Below are 16599 nucleotides of genomic sequence, written 5' to 3'. Positions count from 1 at the left end.
GCTGGGCTTGAAAAAAGCACAAGAGACAGGAGAGAATCTATTGCTGCAGGGATCAAGGACCTAAGAAATAGTCACGATGAATTAAGAAATGCTGTAAATGAGGTGCAAAATAAACTAGACACAGGGACAGCAAGGATGGGACAAGCAGAGGAAAGAATAGGTGAAATAGAAGATAAAATTATGGAAAATGGGGAAGCTGACAAAAAGAAAGGAAGGAAATTACTAGACCACGAGAAGAGAATTAGAGACCTAAGAGATTCAATGCAATGAAATAATATCCATATTACAGGAGTTCCAGAAGAAGAAGAAGAAGAAAGAGAAAGGGACAGAAGGTTTATTTGAACAAATTATAGCTGATGGGGCGCCTGGGTGGCTCAGTGGGTTAAGCGTCTGACTTTAACTCAGGTCACGATCTCGTGGTCCATGAGTTCGAGCCCTGCGTTGGGCTCTGGGCTGATGGCTCAGAGCCTGGAGCCTGCTTCAGATTCTGTGTCTCCCTCTCTCTCTGCCCCTCCCCCGTTCATGCTCTGTCCCTCTCTGTCTCAAAAATAAATAAACGTTAAAAAAAAAAAATGAACAAATTATAGCTGAGAACTTTCCTAATCTGGGGAAGGAAACAGGCATCCAAGTCCAGGAGGCACAGAGAACTCCCTTTAAAATCAATAAAAACAGGTCAACACCATGACATATCATAGTGAAACTGGCAAAACAAGGATAAAGAGAGAATTCTGAAAGCAGTTAAGGACAAATGGGCCTTAACCTATAAGCGTAGACACATAAGGGTAGTAGCAGATCTGTCCAATGAAACTTGACAGGCCAGAAAGGAAAGGCAGGGAATGTTCAATGAGCTGAACAGGAAAAATATGCAGCCAAGAATCCTTCATCCAGAGGTGCCTGGGTGGCTCACTCAGTTAAGCATCTGACCTCAGCTTAGGTCATGATCTCACAGCTCGTGGTTCAAGCCCCACATCAGGCTCTGTGCTGACAGCTCACAGCCTGGAGCTTGCTTCGGACTCTGTGTCTCCCTCTCTCTCTTTCTGCTCCTCCCCCACTCACACACTGTCTCATTCTCCCTCAAAAATAAATAAAAACATTTTTAAAAATGTTTAAAAAAAGAATCCTTTATCAAGCAAGGCTGTCATTCAGAATAGAAGGAGAGATAAAGGCTTTCCCATACAAACAAAAACTAAAGGAGTTCATGACCACTAAGCCAGCCCTGAAAGTGATCCGAAGGGGTGCCCTGCGAGTGGAAAGCAGCAAAGCAACAAAGACTACAAAGCAGCAGAAACATAATCACAAGCATGAAACCTACAAATAGAATAATGACACTAAATCCATATCTTTCAATAATCACTCTGAATGTAAATGGACTAAATGCTCAATCAAAAGACAGAGGGTATCAGAATGGATAAAAAACCAAGATCCATCTATATGCTGCCTATAAAAGACTCATTTTAGACCTGAGGACACCTGCAGATTGAAAGTGAAGGGATGGAAAACCATCTATCATGTTACGGGATGTCAAAAGAAAGCCAGAGTAGTCATACTTATATTAGACAAACTAGATTTCAAAACAAAGACTGTAACAAGAGATGAAGAATTATATTAATTATATTTAATTATATATTAAATATATAACTATATTATATCATAATTAAGGTATCTATCCATAAAGAAGAGGATCAATTATAAATGTTTATGCCCCCAATGTGAAAGCACCCAAATATATGAATCCACTAATCACAAACATAAATAAATTTACAGATAACAATACTGTGATTATTGGGGACTATTTACTATATTTGCTCTATTTACGTCAATGGATAGATCATCCAGGCAGAAAATCAGTTAAAAAACAATGGCTCTGAATGACACACTGGAACAGATGGACTTAGCAGATATATTCAGATCTTTTCATCCAAAAGCAGCAGAATACACATTCTCCTCAAGTGCACATGGAACATTCTCCAAAACAGATCACATATTGGGTCGCAAAACAGCCCTCAACAAATATAAAAGGACTGAGATCATACCATGCATATTTTCCAATCACAATGCTATGAAACTTGAAATCAACAAAACACAAAATTTGGAAAGCCTCCAAATACACAGAGGTTAAAGAGCATCCTACTAAATAATCAATGGGTCAACCAGGAATTTAAGAAGAACTTAAAAAATATATGGAAGCAAATGAAAATGAAAACACAACAGTCCAAACCCTTTGGGATGCAGCAAAAGAAGTCCTAAGAGGAAAATACATCGCAATCCAGGCCCATCTCAAGAAGCAAGAAAAATCCCCAATACAGAATCTAACCTCACACCCAAGGGAACTAGAAACAGAGCAGCAAAGAAACCCCAAAGCCAGCAGAAGAAGAGAAATAATGATTAGAGCAGAAATAAACAATATAGAATCCAAAAAAAACAGTACAACACATCAATGAATCTAAAAGCTGGTTTTCTGAAAGAATAAACAAAACTGATAAACCCCTGGCCAGACTTCTCAAAAAGAAAAGAGAGAGGACCCAAATAGATAAACTCACAAATGAAAGAGGAGAGATCACAACCAATACCACAGAAATACAAACAATTATTAGAGAATACTATGAAAAATTATATGCCAACAAACTGGACAATCTGGAAGAAATGGACAAACTCCTAGATATCCACACACTACCACAACTTAAATGGGAAGAAACAGAAAACTTGAACAGACCCATAACCGGTGAAGAAATCGAATCCATTATCAAAAATTTCCCAACAAAATAAGGGTCCTGCACCAGACGGCTTTCCAGGGGAATTCTACCAGACATTTAAAGCAGAGTTAAGTTCTCGCAAGCTGTTCCAAAAATAGAAACGGAAGGAACACTTCCAGACTCATTCTACGAAGCCAGCATTACCCTGATTCCCAAACTGCACAAAGACCCCACTAAAAAGGAGAATTACAGGCCAATATCTCTGATGAACATGAATATGAAAATTCTCAACAAGATACTAGAAAATCAAATTCAACACTATATTAAAAGAATTATTCACTATGATCAAGTGGGATTCATTCCTGGGCTGCATGGCTGGTTCAATATTCACAAATCAATCAATGTGATACATCACATTAACAGAAGAAAAGGATAAGAACCATATGATCCTGTCAACAGATGCAGAAAAGCATTTGACAAAATACAGCATCCTTTCTTAATAAAACCCTCAAGAAATTTGAGATAGAAGGAACATACCTTAATACCATAAAAGCCATATATGAAAAGGCCCACAGCGAATATCATCCTCAATGGGGAAAAACTGAGAGCTTTCCCTCTGAGATCAGGAACACAATAGGGATATCCACTCTCATCACTGTTGTTTAACATAGTGTTGGAAGTTCTAGCATCAGCAATCAGACAACAAAATGAAATAAAAGGCATCCAAACTGGCAAAGAAGTCAAACTTTCACTTTTCATAGATGACATAATACCCTATATGGAAAACCCAAAAGGCTCCACCAAAAACTGCTAGAACTGATACCTGAACTCAGCAAAGTCACATATACAATTGCACAAAGAACCATAAAATACTTAGGAATAAACCTAACCAAAGAGATAAAAGATCTGCACGCTGAAAACTATAGACAGCTTAGTGAAGAAATTGAAGACGACAAAGAAATGGAAAAGCATTCCATGCTCATGGACTAGAATAACAAATACTGCTAAAATGTCGATACCACCCAAAGCAGTCTATACATTCAATGCAATCCCAATCAGAATAGCACCAGCATTCTTCTCAGAGTTAGAACAAACAATCCTAAAATTTGTATGGAACCAAAAAGACCACATGAATAGCTAAAGTAATGTTGAAAAACAAAACCAAAGCTGGAGGCATCACAATCCGAGACTTTAGCCTCTACTACAAAGCTGTAATCATCAAGACAGTGTGGTATCAAGACAGACACATAGAGCAACGTAATAGAATAGAGAACCCAGAATTGGACCCATAAATGTATGGATAACTAATCTTTGACAAAGTAGGAAAGAGTATCCAATGGAAAAAAGACAGTCTCTTTAGTAAATGGTGCTGAGAGAGCTGGACAGCAACACACAGAAGAATGAACCTGAACCACTTTCTTACACCATACACAAAAACAAACTCAAAATGGATGAAAGACCTAAATGTGAGACAGGAAACCATCAAAATCTTGGAAGAGAAAAAAGGCAACAACCTCTTTGACCTCACCTGCAGCAACTTCTTACTTGACATGTCTCCGAAGGCAAAGGAAATAAAAGCAAAAACAAACTATTAGGACCTCATCAAGATAAAAAGCTTCTGCACTGCAAAGGAAACAATCAACAAAACTAAAAGGTAACCAATGGAATAGGAAAAGATATTTACAAATGACGTATCAGATAAAGGGTTAGTATCCAAAATCTATAAAGAATTTACCAAACTCAACACCAGAAAAACAAATAATCTAGTAAAGAAATGGGCAGAAGACCTGAATAGACGCTTTTCCAAAGAAGACATACAGATGGCCAACAGACACATGAAAAAATGCTCAACATCACTCATCATCAGGGAAATACAAATCAAAACCACACTGAGATACCACCCCACACAGGTCAGAATGGTTAAAAGTAACAACTCAGGAAACAACAGATGTTGGCGAGGATGTGGAGAAATGGGAACCCTCTTGCATTGTTGGTGGGAATGGAAACTGGTACAGCCACTTTGGAAAACAGTGTGGATGTTCCTCAAAAAAAAAAAAATAGAATTACCCTACGACCCAGTAATAGCACTACTTCAAATTTACCCAAAGGATACAGGAGTGCTGATTCATAGGGGCACATGTACCCCAAATGTTTATAGCAGCGCTATCAACAATAGCCAAATTATGAAAAGAGCCCAAATGTCCATCGACTGATGAATGGATAAGGAAGATGTGGTTTTATATATACAATGGAATACTACTCGGCAATGAGAAAGAATGAAATCTTGCCATTCACAACAATGTGGATGGAACTGGAGGGTATTATGTTAAGTGAAATAAGTCAATCAGAGAAAAGACAGATAGCATATGTTTTCACTCTTATGTGGGATTTGAGAAACAACAGAAAACCATGGGGGAAGGGAAGGGGAAAAAATAATTTCAAACAGAGAGGAAGGCAAACCATAAATGACTCTTAAATACAGAGAACAAACTGAGGGTTGATGGGGGGTGTGTAAGGGGTAAGGGGAAAATGGGTGATGGACATTGAGAAGGGCACTTGTTGGGATGAGCACTGGGTGTTGTATATAAATGATGAATCACAGGAATCTACCCCCAAAACCAAGAGCACAATATATACACTGTATGTTAGCTAACTTGGCAATAAATTCTCTTGAAAGAAAGAAAGAAAGAAAGAAAGAAAGAAAGAAAGAAAGAAAGAAAGAAAGAAAGAGAGAGAGAGAGAGAGAGAGAGAGAAGAAAGAAAGAAAGAAAGAAAGAAAGAAAGAAAGAAAGAAAGAAAGAAAGAAAATAAAAGAAGCTTGATTGATTAGGAAAAAAATTTAAAGATAGCACATTGTAAACTGTTTTATTTTTATTCACAAAAATTAATCTACTTTGAAATTTCATATAATGTAAGAGCAGATCTGAGATGTTTCTGGTTACACCAGCAAAAAGGAAACATGTCTTGGGATTATCAAGTTTCATCAGAATGATACATGCTCTCTAATCTCATAAGCAACAGAAAGGGATTGGACAAACCACTGCCTTGCTATAATACCTTTAAAGACTAGAAAGGAAACTGTCAATCAAACCAAAAACTGAGAATAAGATATTTAAGAACAAATGGTAAAATTCTTATGAATCCTCCATAACTCAATTCATTCTAAATCAATTCAACAAATTTATGCAGTAGTGTTAGACACCAAATGAATAATACATGATCTCTCAAGGAACTGCAACAGCCTTAAAATTTTCTGTATCCTGTGGCTCTAACTCTATTATCAACTTCCAGGACTCTGCTCCCTTTCCTTTTGTCCATTTACAGTGTGGTGTTCAAAGATGCTTTCCACTATGATGTTCCTTACAGATGATTTAAGGACTCTTTGCATACCCAGACACAAAAGAAAGGAGCACCATACCGACATAGACTTAGTCTTCATTTTTTGTAAGTGTTTATTTATTTATTTTGAGAGAGGGAGAAACAGCATGGGTGGGGAGGGGCAGAAAGAGAGGGACAGAGAGAATTCCAAGCAGGCTGCATGCTGTCAGTGCAGAGCCTGATGCAGGGTTTGAACTCACAAACCATGAGATCAGGACCTGAGCCAAAATCAAGAGTCAGATGTTTAACTGACTGAGCCACCCAGATGCCCCAAGACCTATTCTTTAGATGGTGATTAACACTTACTTCATATTTACTATTGTTTCAGGTCTCATTAACTAAAGGAATACACTGCACTGGCTGTAAGATAAAACCTATTTTCCCAGTTCCATTATAAAACTATCAGTCTACCCTTCCAAGGAAATCAATGTCTCCAGCAGAGCCTGTTACTAATTCTTGCAGTTCTTGTAATTCATTCTTGAAAAATGAGTTGAGATTCTCAAACAATGTAGGTGTGCCACAAAGCTTTTAGGAAGAATCAGATGGGAATTATTATCAACCTTTCTAGCTCTTATGGAAAGATTTCAAAACATAGGATTTTTAAGTCATAAATACTATGAAGCTGAATTCTTTCTCCATCATTCGTAAAGGTGTTTGGCAAATTACTTCACACAATGTTTTAGGACTTGGTTTCTCAACAGTGAAATGGAGATCCTATCACTTATTCCCTGAAGTAAAGAGCAAAAGATATAACACATTCATGAACTAGAATGTAAGAGTCTTCTACAGATAATATTTTTTCTCTCTGGGCTCTACCTGTATTTATCAGCTCACACTTGTCAACTGCTAACTTCTCAAGGGCCTGGTATGAGCAGAATATAACAGTGGTCTACCACAAAAGTTCTGTGCTGATTCCAAATTTGAAGGAGGTAAAACTTCAGCTGGACCCAATCAATACAAGAAAACCATGGCAAGTAAAACGGCTTAAAGCCTGTTATCCTGTGTTTCTACTGTAGTATAATGAATTATGACAAACCTAAAGGTTTAAAACAGTTTAAATTTATTATCTCACAGTATTCATGAGTTAGAAGTCCAAGCACAACATGGCTAGATTCTCTGCTTACTGCCTGACAAAGACGAAATCAAGGTGCTGCACAGGCTGAGCTCCGATCTGAAGGTTCTAAAACTGAATCCACATAAAGTTGGTTCCTTGTAGCTGTACAAATGAGGACCCCATTAACTTGTTGGATGTCAACTAGGGACCACTCACTGCAACTAGAAGCCAACTGCATTCCTTTTCATGTGCCCCCTTCTCCATGTTCAAACCAGCAATGGCACATCAGTACTTCTCACACTTTGAACCTCTGAGTTCTTCTCCCACCAGTAAGAGAAAGCTCCTTACTTTTAAGGGCTCATTTAATTACACTGGGTCTGCACGGGAAATCCAGGATAATCCTACTTGAAAGTAAACTGTGCTATATAAAATAATATTATCAAGGGAGTGCTATATTACCATATTCACAGATTCTAGGGATTAGGGCAGACAGCTTTGAGAGGCCAGTCTAAAAACCCTGCCCCCCATATCCAGTTGTCCCAAAAGAAATGAAAAAAGGAAAAGCTATATTCAGGAAAGCCTTTAACTTTATTAACTGTATAACAGAAAATAAACTGGAAAAAATGTCTAACAAAATCAAAATGTTTACATGTTTATCCCAAGAGGAAGAAAACATGGAAAAGATAAAAAAACAAAATGAATTATTGGGACAGCAGGATTGTGAGGGAAGGTTTATGCTTGATTTCATTTCCATTAACATAACTACAATTTTCTTGAACAATAAATATTACCAAAGGAAAAAAAAAAGTCCTAAATGTTGAAGGAATTTGGGTCAAAGATAAAAACAAAACCAGGCAAAAACAAAGATTCTGTTCCCTTGGAAGGAAAATAAAGGTAGATCCAATTAAAGGAAAAGAGCTGGACAAAGGCATGACCCTCAGGCCAACCAATACCTAAGAATTAAGGAGCTTGAAAAAGAAATCAAGAAGAAAACAGAATTAGAGCACAGCCAAGATATTATGACACAAAGTCCAGTGAGGAGACTGTTTCAAGAAGAAAGACAAAGTTAACAGTATAAAATGCTAAGGGAAATTCAAGACAGACAAAACCTATGAAACAGGCCTGCTAGATTTGGCTAAAAGAAAGTTAGCAGGGACCTTTGTGAGAGTAGTTTCACAGAAATAACGGGGGATGGAAACAATTCTGAAGCAGGCTAAAGATTAAGTGGAAAGTAGCAGATGAAGATGAGTGTTGAAAACTCTTTTTATGAGTCTTCATGTGAGGGGGAAGAAGCCAATAAAGAAAGAGAAGTTGTGAATACAGAACAGAGAAGGGATAAGAAAACTGTCACTCAAGAGGCAGGAAGGGGCAGGATCTAGAGCACAGGTAGAAGCCCAGGTCTCACATAAGAAAGACAGTTCTCACAGTAAGAGAAGAAAGGGAAGAAATAATGTGTGTGGACCCAGGTAGTTTGGCTGTCTAAGAAGGGCAAGGGAGCTCTTATATGCTGGTTTCTAGGGGCTCTACAAAATTTAAAGACAAAATGTTCTTCCCTTAAGTGAGAACAAAGTGTAAGCCGTTGAATGTCTGCAGAGAACAACAAATATTAGCAAGAAATGCGATAGAAGAATAGACCCAAAACACACAGAATTCTAGAAGTAGCAGCAACCTATGAAACTGTAGGTTTTATTCTCCTTCAGTAGGTCTTGGCAACCTGGAAGCAGACACAAAAACAAGAGTACCAGCTGGCTTTACTCAGTATTACATTTCCTGTCTGGATAATGGTAAGGAAGCTAAAAACAAGACTCAGCAAACATTTTCTGTAAAAACTCAGATAGTTGTTATTTTTAGACTTTGTGGATGGCATGATCTCTGCTACCACTCCCCAACTTTGGTACAAAAGCAGCCATACACAATGCGTAAGTGAATGGGCATAATGTGTTACTAATAAAAACAGGTGGTGCCCTATATTTGACTTGCCATGGCTGCACAGTTGACCAACCCCTAGTGTAGGAGAAAGAAATAAAGATACAAAAAGGGACTCGTATCAGAGGGATCAATAGGCTAGAACTTAGAAGAGCTGAAGAACTAAAGAGAACTGAAATTCTAGAGCAGGAATAAACTAGAACATATATTAGAATAGCATTGTCTAGAAAACAAACCTTTGAGCCTATTTCACAAACATCAATAGGGTCATTATCTCCACAGCAGTCTGTACTATTATCCTTTCGACAGGGATCTTCCCAAGTCTAAAAAAAAAAAGGGAGAAGTGAGGCAAAAATATAGGTTAATACTCATTAAAATGTATCTCAATTTTTCCACATGATCAAAGTTTTGCAGTCGTAATCCAAAGGAAACATTTTCAGAAACTACACAAGCTCCATGCCAACATGCCAGTAAAACCTTAAACATCATAATAATTAAGACATTTACAGTATTTCCTCCCTCCTGCCTCTCATTTTTCTGTGTAATCACATCTGAAAATACAAACATACTCTTCTTCCAAGTTGAGTCAGCATGTAAATTCATGCTCACTTTTCAAGTTTCAGTTCAGAGATTTCCACCGTCTATGCCATTTCCACTGGCTGCCTAAACTGTTGCTTCCATCATTCACTGCTTCCTTTGAGATGGTAACAGCACTGAGTCTAGCTTTCCGTGTTTGAAAATACACTTCCTATTCTTTAAATGACTTCTACTAGGAAAAAAAAAAACCAAAAACCAGCTTTGCCTTCATAAACTAAAGAACAAGATACTATCTACACCAAATAAAAGAAAAATCTATTTTTGTCTCATTTCATTTCAGTTAAAAAAAATCCTCTATTTTGCCATCAAATCTCAAGACCTTGACAAAAACACAAAAAATTGTCAACTCTATAGTTTACTTAAAAGATATACCTTGTTGGTTACAAAATATACACATAGGCATTTTTATAAATGCACACCACTAACAGAAATTTGTTATCAAATTTAAGTATCTCCTAGGCACAATCCTTCCCAAAGAGCCTCATAATTACCTAATTCTAAATGGAAATGTGGAAGCTCCCCAAAATTATTTTCCTCAGATTTACATTACAAGATACACAGAGACTGTGTTACCTCAGGACTGTTATCTAGAGATAATTTCAGATTATCCAAGCTTGGTTCTTCTAATTTTATAAAGATAATTTTAAAAATATACCCTTATTTATAGCTAAACCCTAGATAAACTCCAATATTTTCCTTCTGGTGCTAATTATATTTAGGAATAAATTGAACCCACCCTTACCAAAAAAAAAAAAAAAAATCAGTAAACCAAGATGTCACTACCCCAAATACTAATATTACTAGCAAAATATAAGAAGAACTGACATAAACACACTGGTTCTAGGTGAGAGGCACTTTCTGCATGATACACACAACCACCCCCCCCCCACACACACGTTAACTTCATATTACAGATAAGTAAACTGAAGCATAAAGAATTTAAGTTTGCCCAAGCTCACATTTTCTAAATGGTGGCAATGGGATGAGACTCAAGGTATTAATTATTAGGCTATGCTGCCCAAGTTTCAATGGCAACTGATCGGCAATTACTTTCAGATAAAACCTTATTCTATTTCATGGTTCTCTTCTTTTAAATACCTGTTCTTACTCTCAGAATCTCCCAAGTAGGCATCCATTCACACAGTCAATATTTACTGAGTACCTACTCTGGGCCAGGAGTTAGGAACAGAGATGAATAGGACACAGTCAATATCCTGAAGAATGTCATGTTAATAAATGGTACAGCATTTGTCATAAATGCTATAAAATTAATCTTAATGTGCTGGAGAAACCAAGATGGGACTGAACTATAACTGAAATCAGAAAAGCCAGAAGCAGAAGCAGAAAAATATCTGAAAGGTTCTTCTTTCCTAATGCAGGAATCCTCTCTTGAACCTCCTTTAACTTCACTCCCACTCTCAGGCAACAAACGTGATAAGCTAAAGTCACTCTGACCTAGATTCTAGTCCTACTTCAGTCACATACTACCTTGGCCAGAACATCCAGACCTGTTTCCTCACCTATTAAAAAAATGGCTAGAGACAACTGCTAGATACATGTCAGTCCTGAGTTCTATGATTGTTAGTTTAGTGGTCATTCATAATCTACATGAATACTACCAGTGAATAGGAAGTTCACAAATTCATGAGATAACTTAGCTCATTTTGATCAGCTTTAATTTTAAGAAATTCTCTCCATGAACTGAGACAAAAATAGTCTTCACATAAGTTTGTACTCTATATGGTTTTAGTAAGTCTTTCCATTTGTTAATTGGTTGGTCTATATTCCTCTCAGAACTCAACTTTCCATATTATCTATCAATTTATTCCTCCTGTTGAGGAAATAAGTACATAAGTGCAAGCTCTACAATCTTGTCACTTCTAAGGCAAGTTCTTCGTGATTTCGTTTACAGCAAAACACCAGACTGGTTCATTCTATTTCCAGTCCTGTCTTTAATGCTTTATATGCACAGGCCTCAGTTTTTATTACAAAAAGAGATTCACACTAAATGGTTTCTAACTTAACTTTAATATATAGTATAATTTTAAGTAATCACCAGGAGAAGAAATCTTGACAAATTTAAAACTTTGATGACGCCCTCTTGTGGAGTCCTAACTGTATAACTAGGCAGAGAAACAACTAAAAAAACCCTCAATATCCACAAGAGGAAATTCCAAATCTTAGTATTTGCTTCCCAAAAGTTAAGATTAGCATTCAGAACGTAGAAATAACTTCCACAACTAAATAAGAAAAAGGGCAACTCAATACAAAATGGGCTAAAGACAAGAATAGGTAATTTAAAGAGAAAACATGAATGACTTATAAATATATGAAAAGATACCTAGTCTGATCAGAAAAATAAAAATTAAAACCATTAACAAGACACTGTGTCAAAAACCTAAAAATCTAATAATGCAAAATATAGTTGACCCTTGAACAACGTAGGGGTTAGGGATGCTAAACCCCTGCACAGCTGGAAATCTGACTGTAACCTTTGTCTTCCCCAAAACTTAACTACTAACAATCTACTGTTGATCAGAAACCTTACCAATTACATAAACAATTAATACATTTTATATTTTATATGAATTATATACCATATTCTTAAAGTAAGCTAGAGAAAAGAAAGTGTTATCAAGAAAATCATAATAAAGAGAAAATACATTTATAACACTGTACTATAAAAACTCTGTATATAAGTGGATTCAAACCCATGCAGTTCAAACTCATGTCGTTTTAGGGTCAACTGTACTGGTAAGAATGTAAGGCACCTGGAACCACATATACTGCTAACAGGTGTGTACACTGTAACAATGTCTTTTGTAAACAGTTGACAATACCTAGTAAAATAAGTGTGCAACGCATAGTAGGCAATCTGACTTATAGGTATATACCTACCAGTACATACGTATGTATACCACCTATATAGAAAAATGTTACCATGGACCCAAGAAAAACATTAAAAAAATGAGAAACTATCAGCAGAAATATAAATAATGTTAATCTCATAAAAAAGATGACTATAAAGCTATGAAAATAAATAAATCAAAATACAAAGATTATTGATCTAGCCTAAAATAAATCTTTCTCAACCTTGTGCAGGTGTTTGGTATCATTACTTACAATCTATAAATATTAATCTATACATCTGTAGTCACCATGCTCTGGGCCTTAGGTCGAAACACAACTGACTTGTACAGAGCTGTACATACAGGTGCTTCTTGAGAGCTACTTCCTGGTTAATCAGGATTCCTATAACCAGATCAAAGGAAGTAGGATCTACCTAGCCACTATCTATTTTAATAGATTCGATCTGAAGCAAAAGCCTCTATGAGATGTTTTACTATTAGCAGCTACTATCAGCAGCAACAGTGTCGACATTGAAATAATATTCTTGAAAACTAACTATGGAACTAAAACATTTGCTTTGATTATCCCATTCAATACTGACAATAACCTTCTGGGGTGGGTGGTATGATGACAGAGATGTACAAATAGGCCTAAAGAAATTGAGTCACTGGTTCCAGGTAATAAAACTAATAGGTGGTACTAATCGATACTTGGGGTCAATAAACCACATTCATAATGAAATATGAATAATAAACACAACAGCATTACATTAATACTGAAGAAATCTTGGGGATGAGGGAAGGGGTGGGCAAAACGGGTGAAGGGGAATGGGAGGTACAGGCTTCCAGTTATGCAATGAGTAAGTCACAGAGATGAAAGGTAGAGCACAGGGATAGATCAGTGGTATTGTAACTGCATTATATGGTGACAGACGGTAGCTGCACTTGTGGTGAGCACAGCATAACCTACAGAGTTGTCCAATCACTATGCTGTACAGCGGAAAGTAACATAACAGTGTGTATCAACTATACTTCAACTAAAAAATATTGTTGTTTATTAAAAAAAATTACAGAAAGCTAAAATTTCATGATTCTAGTCCTTTAACATTACCCAGTCCACTAACATTAACAGGTCTTCTAAATATTCACTCAGAAGATATAAAATTGGAATAATCCATTATACATGGAAATATAACTGGGAGAAAACAAAGCAAGCTTCTGCTCAGGCCAAACTCAACCTTTGGGGATGGCACTACTGCCAGCGAGGGAGAAGTTATCAAGGTTCAACAGATCTGAACTAACCACAGCACACTGATGAATCACCAGTAAGTGAGAGAGACTCCTACTTAAACAATACTCTACAGCTTAATGTTCTTCCAAGCACGGTTGGCTTGGTAACTGCTCTTAACACACATCCTGCTGTTACAAGACAAAGCATAAGAAAACGGCAAAATCCAATACCATACAAGCTTATGAAACAAATGCAACACACACAATGAATTCATTACCCTTTCTCAAATATTTATTAATCACCTACTCTGTGCCAGGCACTAAGCTAAGCAGTTAGTTGGAAAATGTCAATGTACAACACAGAAAGAATCCCTATCCTCCTGGAGTCTGCATTCTACCTGGAAGAAATTAACAACAAATATAATAAATAACTAAATTATGGAATGTGTTAGAAGTTGGTAGGTTCTATAGAAAAGGGAAAAAATAAAGTATGAAGCAGAACAAAAATTCAGGAGGCAGGGTTAAAATTCTAAAGGATCATCAGGGCAGACATCATGAAGAAGGTCATTTATGAGCAAACGTTTAAGGAGGTAAGCCATGTGGGGTGCCTGGGTGGCTCAGTCGGTTGAGCGTCTGACTTCAGCTCAGGTCATGATCTCATGGTTCATGGGTTCGAGCCCCACGTCGGGCTCTGTGCCGACAGTTTGGAGCCTGGAGCCTGCTTCAGATTCTGTGTCTTCCTCTCTCTCTCTCTCTCTCTCTCTGCCTCTCCCCTGCTCACACTCTGTCAATCTCTCGCTCAAAAAAATAAACATAAAAAAAAAAAAAAAAAAAAGCCATGTGTGTACCTGAGAAAGAGTGTTCCAAGCCAGAGGACACAATAAATGTGAAGGCCTGAGGCACAAGTGTGCCTGGGGAACAAGAGGAATTGTGCAAAGGCCAGTGTAAGAGTGAGGGAGCTGGAGGAGAAGGATGGGAAGCTGGAGATGAAATAAAAAATGTAAACGGGATCAGGGGCTGGCTATCATTTTAAAAGATTAATTCTGTCTTGGCACTGACAATGAAGCAAAAAGATATTAGATACAATTATCCCGTCCCATCAACACTTGGTCTAATTTCAATTTTGTATAAACATTAATCAATTTAGGGGTGCCTCCATGGCTCAGTCAATTAAGTGTCTCACTCTTCATTTCAGCTCAGGACGAGATCCCATAGTTAGTGAGTTCGAGCCCTCCATTGGGCTCTGTGCTGACAATGTGGAGCCTGCTTGGGATTCTCTCTCTCTCTCCCCCTCTGTCTGCCCCTCTCCTGCTCACACTCTCTCTGAAAAATAAACTTAAAAAAAAAAAACATTAATCAACTTAGTTATTTTTGTTTGGTAAGTAACTTCAATGCAATAGACAGTATATTCTTTTGCTAAAGACTAACACACTCTTTTGGATTTGGGTTTAAAAAGATAGTAAAAATTTCCAGTTAAAAATGGCAGAGAGTGTAATACAGGTCTACTCTTCCTCACTTCCATTCTAGCCACACTGGCCTTTTTTCCTGTTATTCAACACAGTAGGCCTACTCCTACCTTGGGACCTTTACAACTTGCTGCTTCTTGCTGGATTCCCCTAGGGGTCCATACTACTTGTCCCCTTACTTCCTTGAGGTCTTCACTCAACACCTACTCACTGAGGCCTTCCCCCTATCTAACACTGCAACAATCCCAATATATTATAGCCCCATTCCCTGCTTTATCGTTCTCCAACACACTTATCACCATCTGACACACTGTACATTTTATTACTTTTTTTTGCCTTGTCACTCTGTCCAGAATAAAAGACCCAGAAGGATCTTTGTCATTCTGATTACTACTTTAACTCCAGTACTGACAACACTGCCTCGCAACATCAGGCGCTCAAAAAACATGTACCGAATGAATGAACAGCTCTGTGAAGGCTTGGTGTAGAAACAAGAGAAATTGGAAACACTGAAGGAGTCGCTGTGGTAAAATGGAAGCAAGAAAAGACAACTGTTGCAAAACGAGGCTGGAGCACAAAGCAGAGGCCAGATTGATTAGGCAGGGTGGAAGAGCCATGTTAAGAATATCATGTTTTATCCTTTTGGCAATATGAAACCACCAAAAAGGTTCTTAGAGGAGGAAAACATTAGCAGATTTAAGTTTTAAAATGTTATCTTGGATGCTGGATGGAGTATTAAATTTCAGTAGGCAATAGTTCAGGATGCATTAAGAGACTGCCACAGTCTAATTCTGTTATAATTAAAGTAGAGCTACTGTACCTAACAGACTAACATAATCGAAGGTAGAAGCATCTTGAAAATTCAAACATATCTGGAGGAGTAAAAAAATTTGTCAGGACTTTAGATAAACTACAAAAGCTCATAATTAGTAGATGATTAGTAGCAGTTATTATGCTCTATGGGGAACCAGTGGTTCAGTTGCTGATTACCCCCATGAGATTGAATTCCTTCAGAAGAAAGATCATATAATAAAAGTACCAGTAGATGTAATAATGTGATCCCTATCCATCTGGCACTCTTCTAAGATGAACGTGCGATAACTCACTTAACCTCAACATGACCATACGCAATAGGTATTTTATCATCTCTATTTAACAGGTAAAGAAAGTGAGGCACAGAACGACACAGTAAGTTACCCAAAATCATATTACTATTACATGGCAATATGGCTCCAAAACCCACATTCTCAGTCACGTATTTTGCTGCCTTCATTAATATATATTTGCTGCCTTATATTAATATATCATTTTTCTTTGTATACCCAACACCCATACACTGCTTAGCACATAAATACTTAATAAATGTTTAATGAAACATTAACATGTTTCTTTGTTAATGCCTACTT

The 16599-nt window shown here is 37.2% G+C and overlaps 1 protein-coding gene across 2 annotated transcripts in view; it reads right to left on the bottom strand.

Annotated features, from left to right (window-relative positions):
• The window catches only part of PPA2 (inorganic pyrophosphatase 2), an 88097-nt gene that overhangs the window by 48695 nt on the left and 22803 nt on the right, over window positions 1-16599 (bottom strand). For both annotated transcript variants that reach the window (XM_019416411.2, XM_019416401.2), the window contains one exon: window positions 9288-9374. In XM_019416411.2, the coding sequence (XP_019271956.1) occupies window positions 9288-9374 (87 nt within the window). The remainder of the gene's footprint in view (window positions 1-9287; window positions 9375-16599) is intronic.

This window comes from Panthera pardus, unplaced genomic scaffold (genome assembly GCF_024362965.1).
Source record: "Panthera pardus isolate Hobbes unplaced genomic scaffold, ASM2436296v1 HiC_scaffold_13, whole genome shotgun sequence".
NCBI lineage: Eukaryota > Metazoa > Chordata > Mammalia > Carnivora > Felidae > Panthera > Panthera pardus.
The sequence above is the reverse complement of the archived record's forward strand: the minus strand, read 5'-3'. Positions and strand labels throughout refer to the sequence as shown.